Raw genomic sequence first — 23467 nt, forward strand, 5'->3', positions numbered from 1 at the left:
TATTTTTTAATGGCATTAAGAAAGTTGATGTGTTTGAAACATCATCAGCTTTATCTGCATATTTATCGTCTTATTTAATCATGCTCTAGGTCGTCAGGATATTGTCCGTAGACTGCTAATCGCATCATTATTATGGCAAGTTTCATTAGGGGTAAGTGGTGTAAACCTAGTCAAACCTATTTTGCCAAAACCAGCTGATTGTTGTTGATGTTTTGGTTTTGAAAAAAAAAACAGAATTCCCAATTTCCTTTTAAAAAGTTTTTGTGATGATTCTTTGTCGGTCGATATTTAATTTTCCTTTAAAATTAATAAAGCATGACTGAACCAGTTGCAAAACGCGATTTTCTTGGTATTCTATCAAATTTGAACCGAAAGTTTGAAATCACGGACAGCAAATGGACAGAAGAGAAGGCCTACGAAATAAAATTCAGGACTCAAATCAGAGTGGAACATAATGATTACAATCAGTACTGCGATAAGTGGGTGGAAGAGTTCTCCTTCCTCACAGACACGATTTGGGTGCATAAAATATCAAATACGGGACCCAAAGTGAAATTTCGTAAGCAGTACCAATGTTGGGCCTATGAGTCGAAAGAGGTGAAAAAGGAGCTTCTTTTTGATGCAAGGAAATGCAGGGCAACACTCGATGTTAAAGTGCTAGGCAATACAGTAGGTACTAAGAAGTCGAACCGATTTGTTCGGCTTGGGCTGAATACCCTTATAAAGGTAGGAGTTTTTCATTAGTCGAGTAGAAAGTGCAGCGTTCCAGACTTCACCTTCATTTTGAGCTAGTTCTTCTTTCATTATTTCATGCAACCATCTCGAGGGCTCTCTTGAAAACCTGCAAAGACCTCACAAAGTGGTCAACGAGGTCTTGTGGTGTCTTCTCTCAAGTTTCAAGTTTGGTCTCATTAAATTTATACTGATTTTATCTGTATTTTTGCGAAAAGTGTGCTTATTGGTTGGTGGTGGGCCATATTTTTAATTTATTCACATATACAGGGTGTCCCGTAAGCACATGATCAAAAGGATACTGCGATATTATTTGCATTCTTTCAAAAATGTCTGGCTCGTCTGCTATTGATGGTGAAAGTTTTTCCAAAAACAGCACAAAGTTGTGAATAAATGATTAGTGCATCAACTAAAAAAATTAGTTGATTCCATACACCAAATAAAAGGTTCTGGGAGTTTTTGTACCACGACACTCAAGAATTCACCACTTGTCCAAAACGGATGAACTCGAATGATTCATCAAAATATGAGTCTTACATAAGACCAAATTTACAGCGAGTTTCACTAAAATACATCGTACCATTATACCGATATTTGCCTACTCAATAGGCAAATGTTATAATTTGTTAATTAGTTGTTAAATTTTGGATCTATTATTAGTTGAAATTACATTTAATAATACGACGTCCGGTATTTCGACCAAAGCGATAATTGTTCGCATTTGAAATTCCACCAAATTCAACAAAGGAAATTGGTAATAATTCCGGTTATGATGAGCGTCGATTCTTTAATGTAAACAAAACAAGTAAACATTTGCTTAAATCGCAGGAAAATAAATCTTAGGAATTATTTTTAAAATAACTATAAAGCAGTTAATTGTATTGTGTACACTTTAAATAGTAAACTAAAAAATGGTATTTGAGTGTATGTAAGTGCAACATTATTTGATTCGATTCCCAATTATACGACATAGAAAACACATTGAAAATTATTTGAAACACCCATTTGTCCAGAACTTGTAGTTTTTATTTAGCGCCCTCAGTGCTAGATTCACATTGTACCCCTTTTTGTCAAGCTGTTTGGTCTCAGATATATTTTAAGTGGATACTGTTTGAATTGATTTTGGATATTAACAATAAACTTATTATTTTGGCTTCTTCAGCAAGGTGGTTGGTAAGAAATTTCATGGCAGAATATTCGGTATGACGTTTTTTAGCTATATTCGCAGGTAAAGGAATTTATATTGTAATTAAATATATAAACTGCAGAAAATAATAATTTTTGTAATAGAATCAGTTCAAGTCATTAATCTAAGCTCGATTAAGTTGTAGAAAGTCGATTTTATTGGTTTTGACTTTGAATTGAAGGCCGAAGCACAATAATATTGCTGCTAAATTCATAATTTATTTCATTTGTCATTTTGAAAGAACATACCTCTACATAATCTCTTGCGTTAGAAATTTTTTTTACATCGCAATGAAAGTTTTTTAATTCTGTTATCAATGAAACTCTTTGGACTATCGAGCACAAACTAATCTACTGCTTCATTGTCGCCATATCGTAAAAGTGCTTCTTTCAGGGATCCAGAAAGACGAAAGTCACAAGGTGACAAGTCTGGACTGTAAGAAGGATGTTGAACATTTCCCAGACATTTTTTTTATTTCTAAAACGTAGCGTTTGCTGGGTCCTAGCGTTGTCGTTGAGATGAATGATTTATTTGACTGCTCCAAACGGACACTTATTTAAACGACAATTTTTGATTTTCATAACTTTTTTATTTCCAATTCCACATAACATGTTTTTACAAGTGCACCATTGACCGCTTTTCTTTTGTATCGCTTTCAGATAAACTTTCAACATCTACATCCTGTGGATACGTCTCAAGCTTACGCCTTTTTTGTACATTGGTGTAATCCAGTGGCTGATGCTCCAAAACCCTCAGCGCCTGCCATTGAAAAAGTGGCACAGCTTGTAGCTAAAGAAGTCCACAATGCCGCTAAAACATCTCAGAAAGCTGGTGAAAGGCTTAATGAAGCCTTAGAAAAGCAGCGAATGGCTTCAGCAGATGAACTGCCGAATCAGAGCACGAATTTAACAGGTAAGATACAAAGTTGCTTCACCTTGAAAGTCATTGAACACTAATGTTGGGAATTAATAAAATTAATTTGTTAACTAACAATTATTTGCTCTCCTTGACTGACTGTTAAAAGGACTTAATAGGAACTTAAATTTAAGTATTGTTCTCGATCTTAGCTTTAACATATAATTAGTTCACTTTCAAGGTGCTCATTCTAATGTTGCCTGCAGAAACGTACATGCGATTTTAGTTGCGGTGAGAGTGATTTGCTTTTGTACTGTAGAAAAAGGTGTTCTCAGATTTGTCGCACAAAGTCCTTGTAGCTAGTTAAGTACTTACGTGTCGCAAATTATTAGAACACATTTGGGACGAGCTTAAGTGAATTGAGATAGTAAGCAAAGTGGAAATTTAGTAGTGAATGTCCATAGATAGATTATATGGCAGTGTTATCAGATCAAAACGTTCTAGGTTGTGCAAACACATCGATTTGCCATTTACAACCTCAAAGTGGCAACAGACTGAGCCTCGATCAACCCCCCTTAGCAAAAGTAATCGTTAACACTCCGGATGGTCAAACCAGCGAAAACATTTTTTACATCCACCAAGTGGTGTTTGATTCGACAACTCAAACCCTCACTGAAGTGCCACCAGATCAATGTGGCGGACTGCCTGATATTTCGAATCATCAACTAATTCAAGTGCAATTGCCGGATGATCCTGCTCAGAAAACAACCCTTTTCATTGATCCTAATCAATCCTAGTGAATTTGCAATGATATAATAATATTTATGCCATTTGTATTTTTTTGTAATCATAATTTTAACAGTAATGTTTTGTTGTTTTCACTTGTCACTCCCTTCGTGTTATGCTTTTAATACGTTCTACTTCTTGGGTTAAAAATAAACCAACATAACTAATAACTTAGGTAACGTCTTAGTTCAACCGTGAGATCCGTAGGTGTTTTGCTAAACAGAATATACATATTTTGATCGAACAATCTTAATTTTCTCCAGTTTGAAACATTCAACAATGAGATTAGGTCTAATACATGGGCACCGAATACATACAATTTCATTTATCGTAGAGACTCAAATGCAATCTATTGTTACGCAAAGATCACTTATGTGTGAAATTACGCTGCGTCTATAAGTTAGCTCAGCTTTTCTTCATGCGGGTCATTAAACACGAATATACGGCGCATATGAAGGTCTACTCTAACCACCCATACACCACAGTAAAGCGTGGTACATGTTATTCAATAATTGCATGATAAGAGAAAACTTCGAAAATCGTTACACTATATTCGGAATGTAAGTAACCGCAAAGACATTTTTTATATATTGATATGGGCATTTGGCTCGAATGTCTTAAGGTAGAATACAACATATTTGTTCTCCATCTTTAAGTAAAACTTTTCACGTAAAAGAAAAAAGCTGTGACGACAGTACACATTTTAAAACTTTAGCTAAAAACAATGTAGTTTTTTACACAAAAAGTTTTTTTTTGTACTTTGTTGTGTTTTTTTCTGTTCTGGTTTATTGGGGTCATTTTCGTGAATCGGGTTTTCGCTGTCTTCTAAACCCACGCTGATATATTTTATAAATAATTTTTGTTTTACATCACTATTAATGGATAACAAAGCTTCTGTTGTTGCGTTTTTGCGAAAAAGCTATCGTTAGTTTACTATTTTTATTGCAAACATCGCGTTTTATCTTCTTGATTTGAATTACAGAGGTGGATGCTTTTTCAGATGCTTTTTCCATACACCCAAAATTCCAAAGGCAAGGGAGATTTATCATTAATTATTTATAATTTTGATTCCACAATTTACCTTTTAACGTGCTAGCTTTCTCCCTATTTTAAATTAACAAAATGTGGACAACATAGATATTTGGCCTTTTAAATGCGAAGAAGGGCATCGAAATTTATCGGTAAAACAGTTACACTCCCATTTGTCCAGATTAGTTTTGTATTTTAAACCGAAATTGCAATTTAACTCATCCCTCCTTATCATTGTCACCAATACAAAACAAAAAATTAATATAATAATAAAAATAAACTGAAAACTGGAATCGCCAGCATCAAATATTCAGAATTGAATTCTGGGCTGAATTATTTTATTTTATATCTTATCTATCAATTATGGATTCACTCTTGGTTTGTCAGTTATTTAAGATCAGTTCATTTCTAAAAGATTCTTTTACATGCCCAAATGTATATGGGAAAAGGTAACGGAAGAAGTGGGAACCATATGAAACTTTTTATTATTAATTTTAACAAAAAAGTAATTTTTCATAAAAAGATGGAGTAAAATTAATCCTATATTATTTTTTTTATTTGAAGGTTTGACAAATTCTTAAAATTTTATCCACGCGTTTATCATATTATTACCGTTTTTGTCACTTTTATTTTTGACAATATTGAAAACAGTTATTGAAAAAAAAAATTCTATTGTAGACATCGTTTCAAAAAAGGAAATTATTTTTGCATTGCGTGAATGTAGGTGCATATTACTCCTAAAGCGTATTTTATTAAAGTATATTATATTTTATAGTTGCATTTTAAGTTTTGGACATTCAACCATTTTTTTACAACAAGAATAATCTTTTTAATTAATAATAAAGCGTTTTTCATATTGCTCGAACTAAGGGAGACATAGATACTGAATGTGCTGGAATCTGAAACTGAATCCCTCTGTGCACTTACCTGAAAATCTGGGCAAATATTAGGTCTTGCTATTCAATATCATTGCTTCTGGTTAATATTTACATTGTAACAAATCTAAATTTTCTGAAAGCTGAATACTGCTAAATAGAAATTATTCAATGTGGGCTTCTAGAACGACTAAAAATTATTCCAAAATTTCAGTTTTCATATTGTAAAAAGTGCTGCAGATGCACACAAATTAGAAATAGTTTGATATGAAGCTTAAACTGCGCCTTTATGGAGATTGGTTTCACTTCCCTTCTTAAGATAGAATCGTTTTATGGCTCAATGCTCTAGATTTGTTTGGTTACTTGGAAAGTGTATTAATCTCTCCTGTTTCATCTCTGTAATAAGCACATTTTTTTTCTAATAAGGAAATTCAAAGCACTTGTATTTGATGTAAATGCTAAATCTTGAGAGATTGAAAGCTAGCAATAAATTAATAAATCTCATTCACAAGAAAAGCAATCCAGATAATCCAAGAACCATCCAACTTCACACACAATCCGGATTTGGTCCCACATGAAGAAATGCGATCAAATACTTTCAAATTGGGTTTATCTTATGAACTCAGTTCTATGTAATGTTCATTTTAGGTACGAGATTCATCTCGTTGTTCAGTTAAAATAAATCATTACCATTTTCGAAATTCACGTCGTTCTATATTAGCAGATGTTTTTATTGATTTCGTGACTACAGTTTAACACCTAAATGAAAGTGCAAGCCAAGAGAGGTCGAGCAGAGGTTGCAGGTCACGGTAACAGTTCATTACTCAAATAAACGGTGATTGCTTTATTTATTAATATTTTTGCTTTATCCTTAGGCGTGCGTCTTTATTTAACGTTTTAACTTGTCAGATTCTGGGCAAAGGTTGCGACATTCTGTTTTTTTTTTGCGATCAAATTATAGAGAACAACGACATAATGAAAGGAATAATAATGAACTATGAGTCTTTGTTCTTGTGCGAGATAGTGCTTATGTCTTTCATAAACAGTTGATTGCCATCTGTGGAATGATTGCAATTGTATATGCTGCAAAAGATCCTAGTTGTCATGACAGAATTTCCAGAGTTTTTTGCTTAAGGTGCCTGATTAGTTACAAATTATTTCTTCATTATAAGGTGATTCCTTTCGTTTCTAAAATTTGTGAATACATTTTTTTTTCTCAGATGTAATAAAAATTATTTTGTATGCTAATTAAGTTCATTTAATGGGCAGAAAAGTTCATAAAGAATATTACGGGTTATTTCAAGACAGGTCAACATTCTTGTTAGATTCTCATCCGTTTGTTGTTTGAAGTTGTGAAATAATGCTGTTAATGCCATATACTGATTTTGAAAAATGAAGGAAACATGAAAATTGTACTTTTTTAAGTACAGTATTTTAACTTAACTTAAATGTTTTGAAGAGAAGTAAAACTAATTTTAACAGCAAAATTAAAAGTACAATATTTTTATTGTCGGTAGACTAGTATCACTCACTGACTTACTTTTACAGATCGYAAATGCATGAGGAAAACTTACACATAACGTTAATAATTTTAATATACAATAAAAATATATTTTTATATGTGAAACGCGTGAAAAAAGATTTATYTCAGRAATGTGAAAATCCAATAAAAGAAGAGTGTTTTATTAAAAAATGCAAGTTTGYGCATTYTTRAAATKTTGGGCATCCRATTACAGGGATTAGTTTTAACATTTTTTGAAACTGAGACTAACAGCGAATACTTTCTACATTTAATATGCAAGACGGAATCAAACTACCTGTCTGACTTGCACCATTTTTGAATTTTGTGATATAATGCTGTTATTATTATTATTCAATCTCCAAAAATTTTCTCGTGCATCTAGATAGCAACGATCCTCGATTCGGCAGACGTAAGAAAGTAAGAGCTATTACTTACCATAACAATTCCCCAAACATTTAAATATATATCACGTAGCGAGTGGAACTAATATACAGTCGTGTACCCTTACACCATAGCGAGCAAATATAAGTACCTATCTAAAGCAAATTGTAGATAATATAAACGGGAAATGTCAAGCTTTCATTTTTTTTAAGGACAGTGAAATGCTGTTCGGAAATTGGGCGTACTGGCTTTGGAACGTTGTCTTAATTTTTTTGATAATTATTGGTCATTCTTTCAATACCATAATTATGTATTTGAAAACGTGCTGTTGTAATAACCGTATCGCGAAATGCCAACACAAACGTACCTATTCATTGTTAAAATTTCAGGCTGCAAAGCGAAGGTGAAAGGTTGCAATTTGCAGTGTGTAGAGCTTTTCAAGATTAATCGATATATTGAATTATCTTTGTTGTACCGGAACTAATTTTTCTTCGTTATTGATGTTTAATTGATTTTGCGTCATTATTGCTTCCTTTTTTCCATTTCCAGTAAAAACTTATGTAATTAAGTAAAATGAAGTAACCAGAACAACGTATAAATGTATCCCGATCATTAATCCTCAATTATCAAGTACATAAATTAAGACACGCCAAATCCTGCTAATTTGTTTTTTCGTCTTTAGGAAAATCGCTAAAATTTGTTTACTTAAATCTATAATCTACATGGTGGCCCACCTTATTCGATACTTTATCTTACGAGGAAGCGAATAGATTTCTAATTAATCTTTTTGTTACATATAGAGGTTTAAGTGAGCCACATTTTAAAGTGAATTGTATCCCCAAAAAAGATACATATCAAACTTATGCTTTTTTAAATAGAACACTATAAATGATTATATTATTAAATTCTACCGAAAAATTTACGGTTAATTTCAATAGGGCATAATATGACAAAATGTGAAAAATATTGTAGCCTGTATAGACAGCTTTAGTGGCTATTCACGCTGGATAATTTACGTGAATTACTAAAAGGACTCTTTTGTTACTTAATAGAAACTGAAGTTCAATTTAAATTTATACAGAATAACCGAAGATTTCGTTTCAAAATTGAATAACTGACAAATTTCTCGCTAATGGAACACCCTTATTACTTTTCTATATTTTAATATTCATACGTAAAAATTGTTCAAAACTCGACGCATAATCTGTGTAGCAGCAGTGCTATAAACCATATAAATATATTATTAAAGAATAAAGCCCATAAAAAGTCTAAGTCTGTTAAATCTGGGTACTGAGACGGCCTAATATCTAATCATAGATTTTTTAAAATTCAAATTACATAAATGAACTGGGATAATCATTAATGACTTAAATTTAATTTTTTTACCGAATTTTTTATTGGGGTTCTGTGATAATTTTGCATTTTAATCATCCATATTAAAACTTAATATTTTATTTGTCGTTAATGCCGCATACGAAACAGATTTAGATCTGAGATTCTTCAAAATGAGATTTTCTGTCGATTTTTACAATCAAAGTTACTCGATGACTCGATTTTGAATAAGAAGAGCAAATATCGAAATTCTGACAGAAAAACATTTAAGAATATGGAATATGTGAAATTAAGTCAATCATCCGTAAGACTTTTTCTCTAGAACTCGACGTATGAATTGTCTTATTGCTATAGTATTCTAATTTTTTGGAAGTTGAGATTTCCCTTACCAGTGCCTTGAAACTATTACCAACCCTGTCAATTCATCCAAGTACTTTCCAAAAAACACAAATTTATAACAGGAATATATTGACGAGCTGATTGTTTTACCTTCTATACGGAACTACTCCCATACAATCCCACAGACTGCAGTTCAATGAATAATAATCCTTCAATTCCGCTCATAATTTCCCGATTCGAAAAAACGGTTCATTCGTAACACCATCGCAAAAACCGATAAATCAGATCGAGTGCAAATATTACGTCAACATTATCAAAGTCTATATTAAAGTTCATTTCCATTATATCGTGCTTCAATTACAATTCATTAATAAATAGACAAGCATTAAATTTATGCAGCGTAATGTGAGATGAGAAAATGGTTCAATGAAGATAATAAATATATCTGTGGGTTTTATATTTATTCTTTTGTGGTTTATTACAATTATTTTCAATGACCAAAAGAGGCAAGCTAATTGTTAGTTCGGCAATTAAAGATTAAGATTTACCCTCTGCTGTATTGCGTGAAAATAATAGCGTTTTCAAAATAAGTTTACGCAAACAGAATAAGCAAGTTAAAAAAATGGGTAAATTGCTTAATATCTTTTTCAATTAGAAGCAATATACACAAGTGCAAGGTAAATACTAATATATGTGTGTGTATGCAAGTTTATTTATATGTATAATAAAGTAATAAATTCCACCTGACGACAATAGTAATTTTCTCCAAAGTGTGTTAAATTGGCCAGGTAAGTAACAAAGCTAAAATCTTTTTCCACCGAATTTGGTATCTATATATTGTTCATTGTCCGCGATTGCAATTAGTTCATAAATCATAACTTTAACAGCAAAAATACATCATTTCTCCTTAATAAATATATATCTGGTATCATTTAAATTGTTTTGTTTCCATTCCTATTTTTTGTGCAACCCATCTGTTTTATAGTTTTCAATAAGCAATAAAATATATCTTAATTACTTCTACAATAATTGGTGACTTATGCTTTGTGCCGATGGATGTTTAGAAAGTAAATTGTTTCATCACCATTAATTGGAAGTTCAAAAGAATTTGCCGCATATTACTTATTACTATTGCTAAACCTATGTAAATGTTTATTGGCGATAGTGGGGTAAATGAAATTTTGTCTTAGTCATTATTTTACCCTAATTGGTGCTTGGATTACCAAGTCACATTTACTTATCAAGTTGAATAACGAAGACAAACATTTTGGGTAAAAGTCGATTATCAACTTTTGAGCAAAATTAAACGAAAATTAAATATTTCTAAAAGCTAGAATCCTCTTCTGGAATTTTTTGCGAGTAATTTTCCGCTTTTTATGCTAGGCAGTGATAAAACCTGTTTTATAAAATATTTTATTCAATCGGTTTTACACCAGTTCTAACTCTGAACTCTGTTGAGCCTCTAAGCAACATGCCCTTATAAATGTTTCTTATGTACATTGTACATACCAGGAATATGCAAAATGTATTGTCTAGCAAGAGAACAAACCACAAGAAAAGTTTACTGTCTAGACGGTAGTGGGAACTTTTACTGGACTATAGATATAAGCTCATTTTGTGCGTAATGTTAGTAGTATTTTATGCGGGTGGATTACTATCCCTCAGATTTAAAACAGATGAATTGGTGTAGTGTAAACACTTAGTGCTCCGAGCATCACTTCTAGCCTGATAGAACTTTACGAATTTTGGGAATATGGAGAGAAAACTTTGTCAGGTAATTTAAAATAAAATGATGGAACGTTTTTTTTTGTGAGTTAAAATAAGTTTTTGTGGGTTATTTTTGATCAGTTGTGAAACTGATTGTGAATGAGAGTGAATTTTAGAGGATTTAATCATTGCAACTTTATTAATTGAAATATTTAATAGTTATTAAAATATTTTTTGTCAATAATTTTTATGCGATTATACTCATTTATTGTTTGTGAGTGCTTGCAAGGGCATTTTGAACTTTCCGAGTACAGACATAAATAATCTGTCGTACAAAGTTGTATTAAGAGCTTAATTGTAATTGAAAAGATTTTTAATTTGGCTTGGTCACTTAGTGTTTGTGAATTTTTTGTCGCTGTAAATTTAGGTGCTTTACGAACTCTGCTTATTATACATACACTTTTTACTTTCCCCAAAAAAAATCGTCTCTTTAGTACAGCAATTATCAGACGTTAACGTCAATTAAATATTCTTAAGTGAAATAATTTTAAGTTTTTTGCAGTATGCAATTCTTACATATGGCTTCAGTTCAGTTCAACGTATATCCTGAAATTAATATTACACTTTCATATAATCAAATATAAAATTTCATGTTAATCAGTGCATGTGGTTTGGGAATTGATTTAGCCCTGATAGTTTGTTCAGATCTGCTATGCAAAATTATAGATTTTGCAGAATACATTATACTGGTATTTTCTCTCCCTATTAATCTCGAATGTTTTTAGTTTGGATCAAATTTCATTTCACGTAACATTCTTTTGTGTATTGCTGAAAATAATGCATCTCACGATCGTCTAATTTGCTCATTTTTATTTATGATCACGATTTCATAGTATATTTTTAACTATAGTAATTGTAATATCTGTTTTGCAATTAGGGTGCTGCAACTTTTACACAAATCCATAATATAATAAATACCTGGGGTTATTTAGTAATACAAAAAAGAAACTCAGGAATTCCGACCTAATTGATATTAGTAAATATTTTCAATTAAATAATTAGATGAAGGATACAAGTAGAGGTCAATATTGTATGTACAAAAAAAATTGTAATAATTGTAATAACGGTGCATTGTGTAAATATTGTGTAAATAACCTAGATACGTTATTATTGTAGCGAAAATATCGTTTCTTGTAGCTTTAGCGGTTGATAAAATTCCAGCTGATTCATATCTTATTTATTTATTACACTTATTTACATTTTACTTGGAATAGTATTCAAATTTCAAACAAAGGTGGAAGCTCCGCACGTGTGCGGCGCTTATTCCCTAGTCTTATTTTCACCTTAAAAAAGAACTTTCACAAGATAGATTTAGAACGAATATAAGCCTAAATGTTATGCATTTTAATAGGGTTTTACGAAAGTTCGAAATTGAAACCAATCTTAAATTTTTAAAAGCATTTTAACATTCTGTACGAACGAAGTAGCTTTAGCAGTTGTATCTACTTGATAGACGTTCTATTGCACAGAATGAACCACATTTCAATAGAATGGAGTATTGAAATATGAGAACAAATTGTTTGTTTACATACTAATTCCGACACAATTCCATTCGCTCACGCAATTGGCTGATTATAATTTTCTAAAAATTAGTGAGCCGATTTTTATTGATGCAATACCGTCGATGTAAAAACCCTAATCGATTTCCAAACAATCGACATTAGCCTTTGAATGTTTGCCTACATGGGAAAACAATTCATTATAATTCGAATAACTCAATTAAATTTAATTTTCAAAACAATGGGCTGAAAGCGAATGCGGAAGAGCAAATACAATGGACAACGTTTAATAATTAGATTACGAAAATATTAGGAAAGTGGATGGTACAAATAAAACAACTGCCAACATACTTGGAAGTCTATAATTTGTATGTTATTTATATTCCCGTTGTTAATAAATAGCAACTGTAATTCTAGTGAATATTTACTGCCATATACGGCATATGATTATAAATTACATTAATGTCTAGATCAGTTAAAAAAACATGCAATAAATCAACAATGGGAGAAAAAGTAAACTTTAACTAAATATGTAGACATATATGTGATTGTTTGTGAAACCCTAGGAAATTCCTCCAAGGAATTTACGAGTAATTCTTTTAATCGTTTATAAATTTCATTAATATGTAAAATAAACTAAAACCATGCAACAAATCGACAATATGAGAAATAGTAAGCTGTACAATCGTAAATTACTTGGAATACTTTTCTAGCGCTTCACAAACACTCACATATATTTTTTCAGGATTTTTATATACCAATAGGCGAAATATAGCCTACAAACCTTGATAGCCATGCAAGTATGAAAATAGTTATTTTGATTACCATATTAATATTAGTCTGTCGGTTCTTAATTGGTAATAATCAACACTAATTTGATGCATAATTAAACAATTTGTTTTTTCCTAATGTCTTAATTGATCCTGAATGATTGCGATTTCATTTCGAAATTCGTTGGTATCTTCAGCTTTCAAGGAAATTATATAACTAGTTAATAAATAGAGCATGTTGTGTGTACCTTACCGGGTTCTAATGAATTGCAATAATATTGTTTATGGTTTTAATTTGAAAAGCAAACACTTTGTTACAAACCAACTCGTACCTTTCATTTCTGATAAATGTGTACCCACGCCCTTTTCTTAAAAGGTACATTACGTTCATTGGAAACATAAAGATAAAACTAATGAAAAAATGTCCGTGAAAAATAGAATAGAACCAGACCATTATCGATAGGGCAATATGATAGCAACGAATTTCGTAATGAGAACTCAGAACACAATCGAATGAATTAATATCAAGACTTGCGTAATGTTCAAGCGATAAAATGAACTGAGCTATGTTTAATAGCTTATAATTTATCATTCCTTGGGTTATAAACAATGCTAATTTATAGCAGAAAAATCGGATAATTGTGTAAACATAATAAAGTACTAACGAACATGCAAAACAATGCAATTAAGATGCATTCGTTCTAATGCAGTTTGGAAAATTGTATAGAAAAATTTGAGGGTTGAATGTGGCTGCACAAAGCACCTTGATTACTGATAATAGACTCTGGAACAGCAATTACGTTGTTCGATCTAATGGTTCTCCTTCCAATCTAATTGTTTTACTTCATATTTTCCTTAAAACACATTGTAGGTTTTCATTGCTTTGCCCAATATCCTTGGCTTTTAGCAAATGCAATAAAAAATTAATGCTTTTAATAGGTTAAGTACCTACAGACTTCAGCAGGATACGGCTTTTATTGCTACTGTTGCTTAAGCACATTTAAACGTTTTTAATTGCATTTCATATAAATAAAGGGGTTTCCTCTTTGGACTTTTCGGAATGGTCGTAGATATAATGCGATATAATTTATAAGGTCTGGATACTGATAAATACAGTTTATAAATTATATTTTAATTGATCACTGATATCACTGAAGGATCAGTTGATATAAGAGATCGCCATGATGTACATATTAAAGTGCACAAAAATTATTAGGCTGTCACATTTACAAACGTTCCTAGAATGAAAAAGAGCGATGTTTTCGTTTAAATTATAGATGCAAGACTTTGCTTAAGTAGAATCTTCACATTAAAACGATTCATACATAACGCACAAGTTGCATGATTACATACAAAATCATTTTATTTATTCATTTCAAATAAGTGAGAACGGCACTATTTTAAACATACAACCAGGAAATGTTTGAAAGCATTCGGTATTAATTCCAATACATAAATGAGCTTCTGGCAAGCGCATTAGATAATTGTGTTTAATGTGAAACTGACATCAGCAAAATAAGATTTTTAAAGATCTAATTACATCTATGATAATGATTAGTGATCCGGTTGTGTATGAACAAAGAAAAAAGTGTCTAGTCTATTAGTAGTTTTTAAACAAAGGCGTTTAAATAAACTAAAAATAGCATTTTGTGGCAAACAATAGAAAACTGCAACAAAAGGAAAAATAATTCATAATTGATTCTCTTCAACCAAGAATAAAAACGGAGCGTCTACTTATCAGCAATTTCAATTCCATTCAGTAGATGAAAGAGCTTTTATTTTTTCCGTTATTGAAACGATTTTGATTTTAATTTTTAAACATTCAATTTCTTCAATTATTCGGAAGTCCTCGATAATAAAATAATAGTTAAAGTAATGAGGAGGTAATGTGTAAGTCTATCATCTGTTTACAATTAATAGCAATTTCATAGCCAGTGAATCCTTTTAAGAGCCAAGTTAAGTCATGAGAAAATGCTTTAATTACTTGATAATTTTTGAAATCCTCCAGTAGCATAACGGATTAATTAAAGCGGCATAAAATACAAGTTTATTAATACCAATAATTATGCAACCAAATCATTGTAGGATAATGGAGTAATTTCACAAAGATCATTAGGATGGCTGCCCCACCTGAGTTAGTTCGATTTATTCGTTTTTTATGATTCAATTAAAACATTACTTTTGTGTAAATAAAATACATTTTCAGTTTGTGGAAAGTTCTTTACCTGGCATTTAAAATACCTTTCACAGATGCAAAATCAATATTGAAATAACTGATATTGCATGTGTCAATTGGACTTGTTGGTTTGCAATCAGTACATGCGTTTTATTATTTGCAGCTGTTATCAAACCCACTTCGTTCACATAAAAATTGATATTTCTCTAAAATGCAAACGCAGCAATTAAAAATAATTTATTTAATTTTCTGTAGGCAAAATCCGTGTTTCAAGCGATTTTTCACATTTTTGCCAGCATTAATAGCAAAATAAATGGATCTTCTTTACACAAACGAGTACGTTTATGGCGAAATATGTTTATACATTTTCATTATTGCTGAATTCCCGGTAATTTTGTAACGGTATTTTAACATTTGGTTTTAATGAGAACTAACTTCCTTACCTGCTGTGTAGGTTTATTTTAGCAAAAGTTCTTTCTTTTAAACCTGCATTGGGACATACATAAACATTTAATAACAGGTTTTATCTTGTTATATATTTTTTATATAACAAGATAAAATATTTTTTTTGGAATCCTGCTGATCCAGTTTTTCAAGAAGCTCACGCTTAATTTTTTGCAATAAATTACGCACTTAAAAAATGTAGCAATAAAAAATTAAACACTTAATTAAGAAATTCGTTGAGATATCATCAGACATTTTCGCCATTGTTCGATCCAATTTCGCATGCATACACAACTGATCTTATGCATATAGTACAAGTTATTTTGCAATTGGCGCTCATTAAAAATAAAAACCGAGTGGATAGTGGGAAAACGACTTAATTGCTTGCAATTTCATCAACAAATTCTCTGTTGATTAATTCAATTCCGTGTGAATTAATTTGCACCAAATAAGTGTGAAATTGAGCCAATTCTAAAGGCTTTGATAAATAGTTATGTGTAAACTGAAAAAATAAACGTTTTATCGAAGCTGATTTATTTAAAAAATGTTTGTTTTTTGTTTCAGTTTAGCCAAATAGCTGCAGTACTGGTGATCGTTGTTTCGCTGCTTCCATTTGGTTGCTCATTAGAAGAATATCAAAGAGAAATTTTCCTTGCCCCCAGGAATTTTAATCCCCACCCATATGAACACCAATTAGCTAAAATTCAGGTATGTTACTTATTTTTTCAATAAGACCTCAAACTCTCATTTTTGAATATTTTTTTTTTAGGATCCTGGACCTGTTGTTTTTCCGCGAGTTGAAGGAGAACAACAGCCTGCTGGTGAAAATGTTTTCAATATTATCACTGTTGATAATCCCAGAACAAAACATCCAATTGATCAAATTCCTTATAGGAGAGTGGCTGAGAAAGTCAAGTATTTAATCAGTAGAAAATATTCACGTCCTCAGGTAAGGCATTATTAGATTTGCTCAAAATAATAAAAGTTGAACCTGATAAATAGATCGACTGATTTAATAAGTTCGTTCGATGAGCTAATCCAAACATATTCATTAATGAATGGAAGTCGAAGCAATTTTCAATCTATAACAACCGCATAATTGAACTTTTTGCGATCAAAATTAAGGACCAATCTATTTATCGACCACCAAATTTGCTAACTAACAGCGCTCTAAATTAACTGAACGCGTTTTACCAGCAAATTGGGTTGTCTCTGTAAATAAGCTTTTTTAGGTCGGGCTATGTCTGTTTGATAACATTTTTATTTCGGCAAAATTGTTTCCATTCGAGTACCAATTAGTGTTATTTCGAATAATTGAAAAGCACAACGCTGTTTCCTACCTTTTGCCTGGCTGGGCCGAATCAGATTCGGAGTTATTAACTTTTTTAAGCAGCAAGCAAACCAATTAACTTCAGCGCCCTGCATAGCAAACAGCTAACTTAACATTGAATTTGCAGAATTATTCTTGTATTTCAATAAATAGCAGAACTCGCTATTACTCACATCAAAATTAAATGTAACAGGCAATTAGGTAATAATGAGAAATTAATGGGCGTTTCACACCGTTTAAACGCCTGGGGTTGCAATATTAGAAGCACATTCTTATGGTACCGAGCCATATAAGTTTACCTTCAACTTTTCAACATTTCAAATTTATTTAATATTATCTCTTTATTTTTTTAATGTAATGATTGCGGATTACAGTCACGGATTTACAAATTCGTGTTGAACAATCAGCTGCACTTTTCTTAAAATGGATTTTTACACTTCATATTCCCACTGGATATGCCACACAGAAGAAGCATGTTCTCTATTAATACGAAAGTGGTAAAAGCTTTTCACGTTGACAGTTTTAGCCAAATTTGCAATAAGGGCTTTTAAATCTGTTGATATAGGACGGGCAATTATGAAAGTTTGCAATACACTTCAATTCAGCTGTTATCAGCTAAATCCTGTCTATTCTAGTTTGCTGTTTTCTAAGCTAAATTCCATTTGGGAGTCTTATCTGTTTGCGTCCAGTGGTTTCAAATAGCGGTAGTAAACACACACCGAATTTTTGATAGAACGTTTAGCAAAGGCGAACTTTAAACTCAGCGAAGTCTCTTAAAGCAGGCACTTCTGTGTTAAGCACTTATTTCAACAAAGCGTGAACTTTTTGTGGGTCAAAATAAAGTTTTTTCTATCCACTTGCAGTTAAAATTTGGATATTTTAAAACATTTTACATTTGATGTTGCATTTCAGCTTTAAAAATAAAGCCAATGGCAGTTATCAAACAATTGTTAAATTGCCCCATTAATACATGTAATTGTCGGGTGAAGAACTTTTGGGGTATTTCCAGGTGGTTAATATTAAGAGATCCATTGTTGGCTTAGTATGTCTTTATTTGGTAAATGCACTGAAGATCGGCTAATTCAATTTGCCTCAGCTTGTAGTGGTTTTAAGTGCCTGACAGCTCGCTTTCACTTAATTATAATCTTTATTCTTAAGAGTCCGGAACTATTTTTACTTTCTTGTTGTTTACATAGCGTTATTATGTTGGATAATATTTATAGCACTGCGATAGAAGATCTATTTTAAAAAGCGCATTCACCACATATCTATGAAAACGACTCTAAATTGATAAAAGTTTTCTTTACTAAATTAACATTTTTGGAACGACCGAGGAAAACATTTACAATAGAATAATTAGGCATAAAAGTTAATTCGGGTGTCATTCAATTTTCAATTAGCTGAACAATATTGAAATGGATAACCCTGAGAACTTTACCATCTGGTCTGTGCTCTTGATAATCATTTATTGTGCTTAAGTTACGTAAATCCCGACGATGTTTGCTTTTAATAGGTGCAAAATTTTAAGCCAGCATACTTGTGGTGTCCTTAATTACTTTCCCAATATGCACATAACGTAACGCTTCGATAGTTACTCTTTAAGTGGCTAATTTCCAATTGAAAACTGATGCTTGAAGCAATCGCTATACTTACTGGTCTATAGGGTGTCCCATCAAGAATAATCTAAAGATGAATATTATGGAATTTGAAATTTTTATTTTATGACAACAAAATTAATTTTTATGAAAGACAAATGCTTTAATGAAATGTTACGTGTTTATTAGCAATCCTGCATATTTAGGAACAAAACCTTTAAAAAATGTTTATTTTTGTGATATGTATGACTCTATGATTTTTTGTCTGCCTGTTTTGAACATCACGAATTCGGATACGATTTAGTTTAGGAATTTTTATAAAGTGTCTTTTAATTTAGATTTTGCAAAGAAGCATCTTTTGATTTTTATGGAACATTCAAAAACGCAGCAAAATACAAATATATATATTAGGTGATTTAGAAACGAAAACTTCATGTAATTCAAATTAGTTTGACTATATTGCGAAAATCAAATATTACAATTCCTTTTCGAATCAGAACTGAAACTTTGAAAATATTAGTGCTGTTTACCTCAACTTTACAGCATTTATATTACGGTTTTGCAATCTCTTGGTATATGATTTTTTTTCTTTAGCTGTTTTCCAATAATTCCTCTTCCTCCTAAATTGTGAAAAACTTTAATTATTTAACATTTTAAATAATTAAAATTTTATTTTGCTTGCAGTTTTGCAAATAGTGACTAACTTTTTACTGTAAGATATGAAATAAATTAATTTCTGATGTCAACCGACATATGAAGGGAACACCGTTCAATCTTTAAACTCTGTGTATAGCAAGCAAGTAAGATAATCTTTCAGAGTAAACTCAATGCGTAAATTCAATACTTTGTCGCTTTTTTCCATGCGTTTTTGCTTAAATCTATATTTAGTTGAAAAATCGAACATTTCAGCTTTTATTGCAATAGAAGCCGCTAATTAAATACTTAATATGCAGAAACCGACACCGTGAAAATTGTCACAAGCCTTCATTTTTTACCATTTTAATACACATTGGGAGTTATTTTATTAACCTTTCAGACTATGTGAGCACAAAGTTCATCAAATATATTTTCTGGTGTACATATTTCTCTTTTGATATATTCTGATTTGCGACGCCGAGGCAAAAAATTTCTGAGGCTCCCTTTATATTCCATTTCAATCAAATTTGCACAAAAAGCCTCTATGCTTCCAGAAATAATTTGCTGTATATTTTTCTACAGTTCTACGTCGTTTAATATTGTCTCTCTCTGTAATTCATCGACTTTTTTGGATGTACAGAAATTTGACAGGCGAAATTTTGAAATAAAAATATAAATGAGTTTATTATTAAATTTTTTAAACTTTTTCTTAGGTTGAAAATGTCTTGAAAATGTCTTACAAGTGTTTACACTTGTAAGTGTTTAAAGACACTGCATATATTATCTGATATTTCCAGGCATATCTATAATGTACTAAATTGTTTTAGCGGATATAAAGCTGAGATACAAAGACATTTTTTTCTATATTTTCAACATGGATAAATTGCATTTTTTCCTTACCTCCAGAATATAATATTCGTCATGTCCCGAGTTGTGACAATATAAACGTGCCCCTAATAGCAATGTGCAGGTCGAGCACCCCTGCTTACACCCTTGAGACGAAAAAGCATTCAGACAATTTATATAAATGTCCAACATATGCACGTTTTATTCTTTCGTGTTAAAAAACCGCATACCCACAATATGCCGCCTGATTTTCAGCGAAACAACGCGGAGATCTTGGACTGAATATTTTATGTGTTAAGACACTTTTGTCCAATGGAAAGCATGCCTTGGAGACTTTACACTTTGCAGTTTTATTACTGTGAGTAAATCGCGAGGTTTATATCCTGAAGTAAAACGAGAAAACGAGAAAAGATTATATTATAATCTCAATACTGACTGTTGACGTTTTTGTTAATGGCAACTATACTTGGGAGAATATACTGGGAATATATGTATTTATGGTAGAAATTTCCTCAGGTGGAAATCCCTCTTTTTTGGACTCCTTCATATTTATCTATCTATGATACATGACCAGTTAGCACGAGCTTCCTAATTTGATTGCTGGCTTCGATTTTTAAGTTTATATGTTCTAGAATAAAGTATTTTAAAAGAATTTCTGGCTAAATATGAAGCAAAATTTAAAACCTACTCTAAAATATTCGTATCTCAAACAATCATCTCGGGCCTCAGACTGTTCAATCATTTTTTGGACTTTTTAAATCCCCAAGTATAAAATGCGTCTTTGCAAAGTGCTAAGTTCAACACATTGAAATAATACATTTAAGCATGACTTTCATCCGTAATAAAGACAATATTATCTGAAACTTTCCTGTCGTTGAGTAAAGCTAACGAAAGCTAACGACTAGCTCGCCTGCTAGTTCCAAAAAGATTTCTCAAATAACTTTGATGTTGTAACCCGAACTGGTTCCAGAATATCATCATGTCCACTTTTTCAAATCTTTGATCATAGCAGAAAGCAACTACATATTTATTAGTGTACATCTAAGATGAAAGTTTTCCTGTTTGTCGGTTTCGCTTCCCAAGAGCCACTAAACCGGAAAATTTGTCAGAAGTTAGTTTCGGTTAAATAAAGTTAATTTCAGGAAAATTGCACGTTATGAATATGTATGTATATCTCCTGCAACTACTGCAAATGTTACGTTCTAGAGTAACCGACGTTAGAAGTAAAGAAAATATAATGCAGATTTCGAACTGATAAACAATTTATTCATTTGTTCCGTATTTACCATGGGTTTGAAGACTGAAACTCTGTCACGATTTATAATAATAATCACTTTTTCCTTATAATTTGTGACATTTTTGGTATTCTCTTCTTTTAAGGTTTTGAAGCTTTTGCATCCCTATATTCTAAAAGTCCATTGTAGGTATAGACTGCAGATAGCGGATATTTGTGAACGTAGTTGGAAAATATAAACTCACGCGCTCAAAATTCCACATAATTATCAGGAAATTATGGAGTTTTAAAACCGAGCTAGTTATGAAAACAAAAAATAAATATAGAACGTGCTCGTATACGCTTAAACTCTCGCAGGAATTTGCAGTTAACACACTCAGTAAATCACAAATTAAACGAGAATATATATGGCGGCATTTGGGAACAACGCACATACCTGGTTCTGGAACACATACCATTATGATTTATACAAGTGTATATTTGTAAATAATCTCAAAACCGCACGTTTGCTACTAGCTGCAGCATGCGGTCTTAAGAGCTCGTTGCCATTGACTAAGGGAATGAATAAAAGAAAATTAAAGCAGTGAGGAAAGTTTAGACAGCATAATCTAACACGATTAGAATTTTATCTTAAAAATAATATGCTGAAAACATTTTTTGGATTAAATGTATTTTCTCACTCACGTTGTGTTCCACCTTACGTAGTATTCTACTTTAGATATAGCCACATCTTTTATAGTGTTTCGCATATTTTCCAACTTCTCCTGTTCTCATTTACTTCGCGAGCGCAAAGAAAATTTATTATCCTTATAGCACATACCGTTAAAATATTTGCTCTTATACTTCGTGCCCCACGAATATGTATCTGGATCCACAATAAACCTTTATTATAATATGTAAATTATTACTGCAAAGTAAAATGGCCCATAGCCTTCTACCTAATATATACCCCTTCGTCCTAAACCACCGTTTTACTGGTTTTTTTAGCAGATACTTTCGGCTGCAATTTTCATGTTTTAAATACGTTTGCTGAGTGCCTGCTTAAACACTTTTTGGTCACAGAGGGATGTGCCAAAAATTTCGCAATTGTAGAGAATTGTGCTTTTTAATTCAATTTAATAGCCACATTGGAACACTGAAGCCTGCATTCGAAAATACTATTATTTTAGTTATCAAAAAATGCTCAGTTATCTGTTTGAGATTAAGCTGATGAGAAAGCTTCCTTTCAAAGTGGCAAAATGTTAAGTAACTTGGTCTGCTGAATATGGAAATTTATGCGAACAAATTCTCCAGAAAATTAGTGTCAATAATGATGGTTGAAATCGGATATTTTCGGGATTTGCAGACGTCTTGCCAAATAATGTGATTCTGACGTTTCGCAAGCACGAGTGGCTTACATCTTCAGAGGTGTGACTCGAAATTTTACTGGGCTGATGCCATTTTTTAGGCGTAGTAATTGTAATAATGTGGCGGTTGGTCGTCTTTTTTGTGTTCGGGACGAGGTGACGTGGATTCTCAGAATTTTTATGCACTTCCAATTAATACAAGCTTTTTACGTCAATAATTTACAACGTTTTTTGCGCTTATAACTTTCGTTCCCCAAACGGTAATTTGTTACTAATTCAATCCAACCGTTTAGGATTAATTTGAAAGAAACCTTTCATTCTTTTATGTGTTTTTTATTAAAAATAAAACATTTTTGAGAGCTACGATGGAAATATTCAATTATCATTGTTTCGGCCAGCGACAATTTTTCTTTTAATTCATTAATTTATAAAATATAGAACATTTTTAGTAAAATTAATAAATACATTTATATTTCATGATTAGCGCTTTTCATAATACCGCACTCTAATAAGCCTTTGTTAAATTATACCATACTTCATCTAATAACGCAGATTTCCATTTTATTTAGCAGGATATATGCGCTTTTTCCAGTTTAATGCAATACCCATGTGTATATAAACGAGAATATGTCACTCTTGTATGGAAATTTAATGTTTACGTATTAACCGAATAAACGGAATAGAAATACACGGGAATACGACGTTATTATTTTGGAAATAAGCTAAGCAAATAACATGATATTGGCGTGGTAATGGCAAAACATTGGTTTTGGATATCGATGGAATT

The 23467-nt window shown here is 31.6% G+C and overlaps 1 protein-coding gene across 3 annotated transcripts; it reads left to right on the forward strand.

Annotated features, from left to right (window-relative positions):
- The first annotated feature begins 205 nt into the window (after positions 1–205).
- Positions 206–16644, forward strand: LOC125503049. 3 transcript variants are annotated; one of them, XR_007280666.1, is made up of 4 exons: positions 212–726; positions 2578–2830; positions 16258–16401; positions 16463–16644. XR_007280666.1 is itself a non-coding variant. In XM_048662779.1 (3 exons), the coding sequence occupies exons 1-3, from the start codon at positions 316–318 to the stop codon at positions 3568–3570; spliced, it is 957 nt and encodes a 318-aa protein (XP_048518736.1). In that variant the 5' UTR covers positions 206–315; the 3' UTR covers positions 3571–3638. The 3 variants fall into 3 exon arrangements, 2 of the variants coding, with proteins under 2 accessions (XP_048518736.1, XP_048518737.1); XM_048662779.1 differs by lacking the exons at positions 16258–16401; positions 16463–16644 and adding an exon at positions 3278–3638 and having other exon boundaries at positions 206–726; XM_048662780.1 differs by lacking the exons at positions 16258–16401; positions 16463–16644 and adding an exon at positions 3278–3638 and having other exon boundaries at positions 213–669.
- The last annotated feature ends 6823 nt before the right edge of the window (positions 16645–23467 follow it).

Source organism: Dendroctonus ponderosae, unplaced genomic scaffold (genome assembly GCF_020466585.1).
Source record: "Dendroctonus ponderosae isolate FM_Combo_2020 unplaced genomic scaffold, Dpon_F_20191213v2 Dpon_F_20191213_116, whole genome shotgun sequence".
NCBI classification, from domain to species: domain Eukaryota; kingdom Metazoa; phylum Arthropoda; class Insecta; order Coleoptera; family Curculionidae; genus Dendroctonus; species Dendroctonus ponderosae.

Excerpts from the sequence above, each read along its gene's own strand:
- LOC125503049 (XM_048662779.1), top strand. The coding sequence starts at position 316 with ATGACTGAACCAGTTGCAAAACGCGATTTTCTTGGTATTCTATCAAAT. Across the intron at positions 727-2,577 it reads GGCTGAATACCCTTATAAAG|ATAAACTTTCAACATCTACA; the intron begins GTAGGAGTTTTT and ends TATCGCTTTCAG. Across the intron at positions 2,831-3,277 it reads TCAGAGCACGAATTTAACAG|GTTGTGCAAACACATCGATT; the intron begins GTAAGATACAAA and ends AAAACGTTCTAG.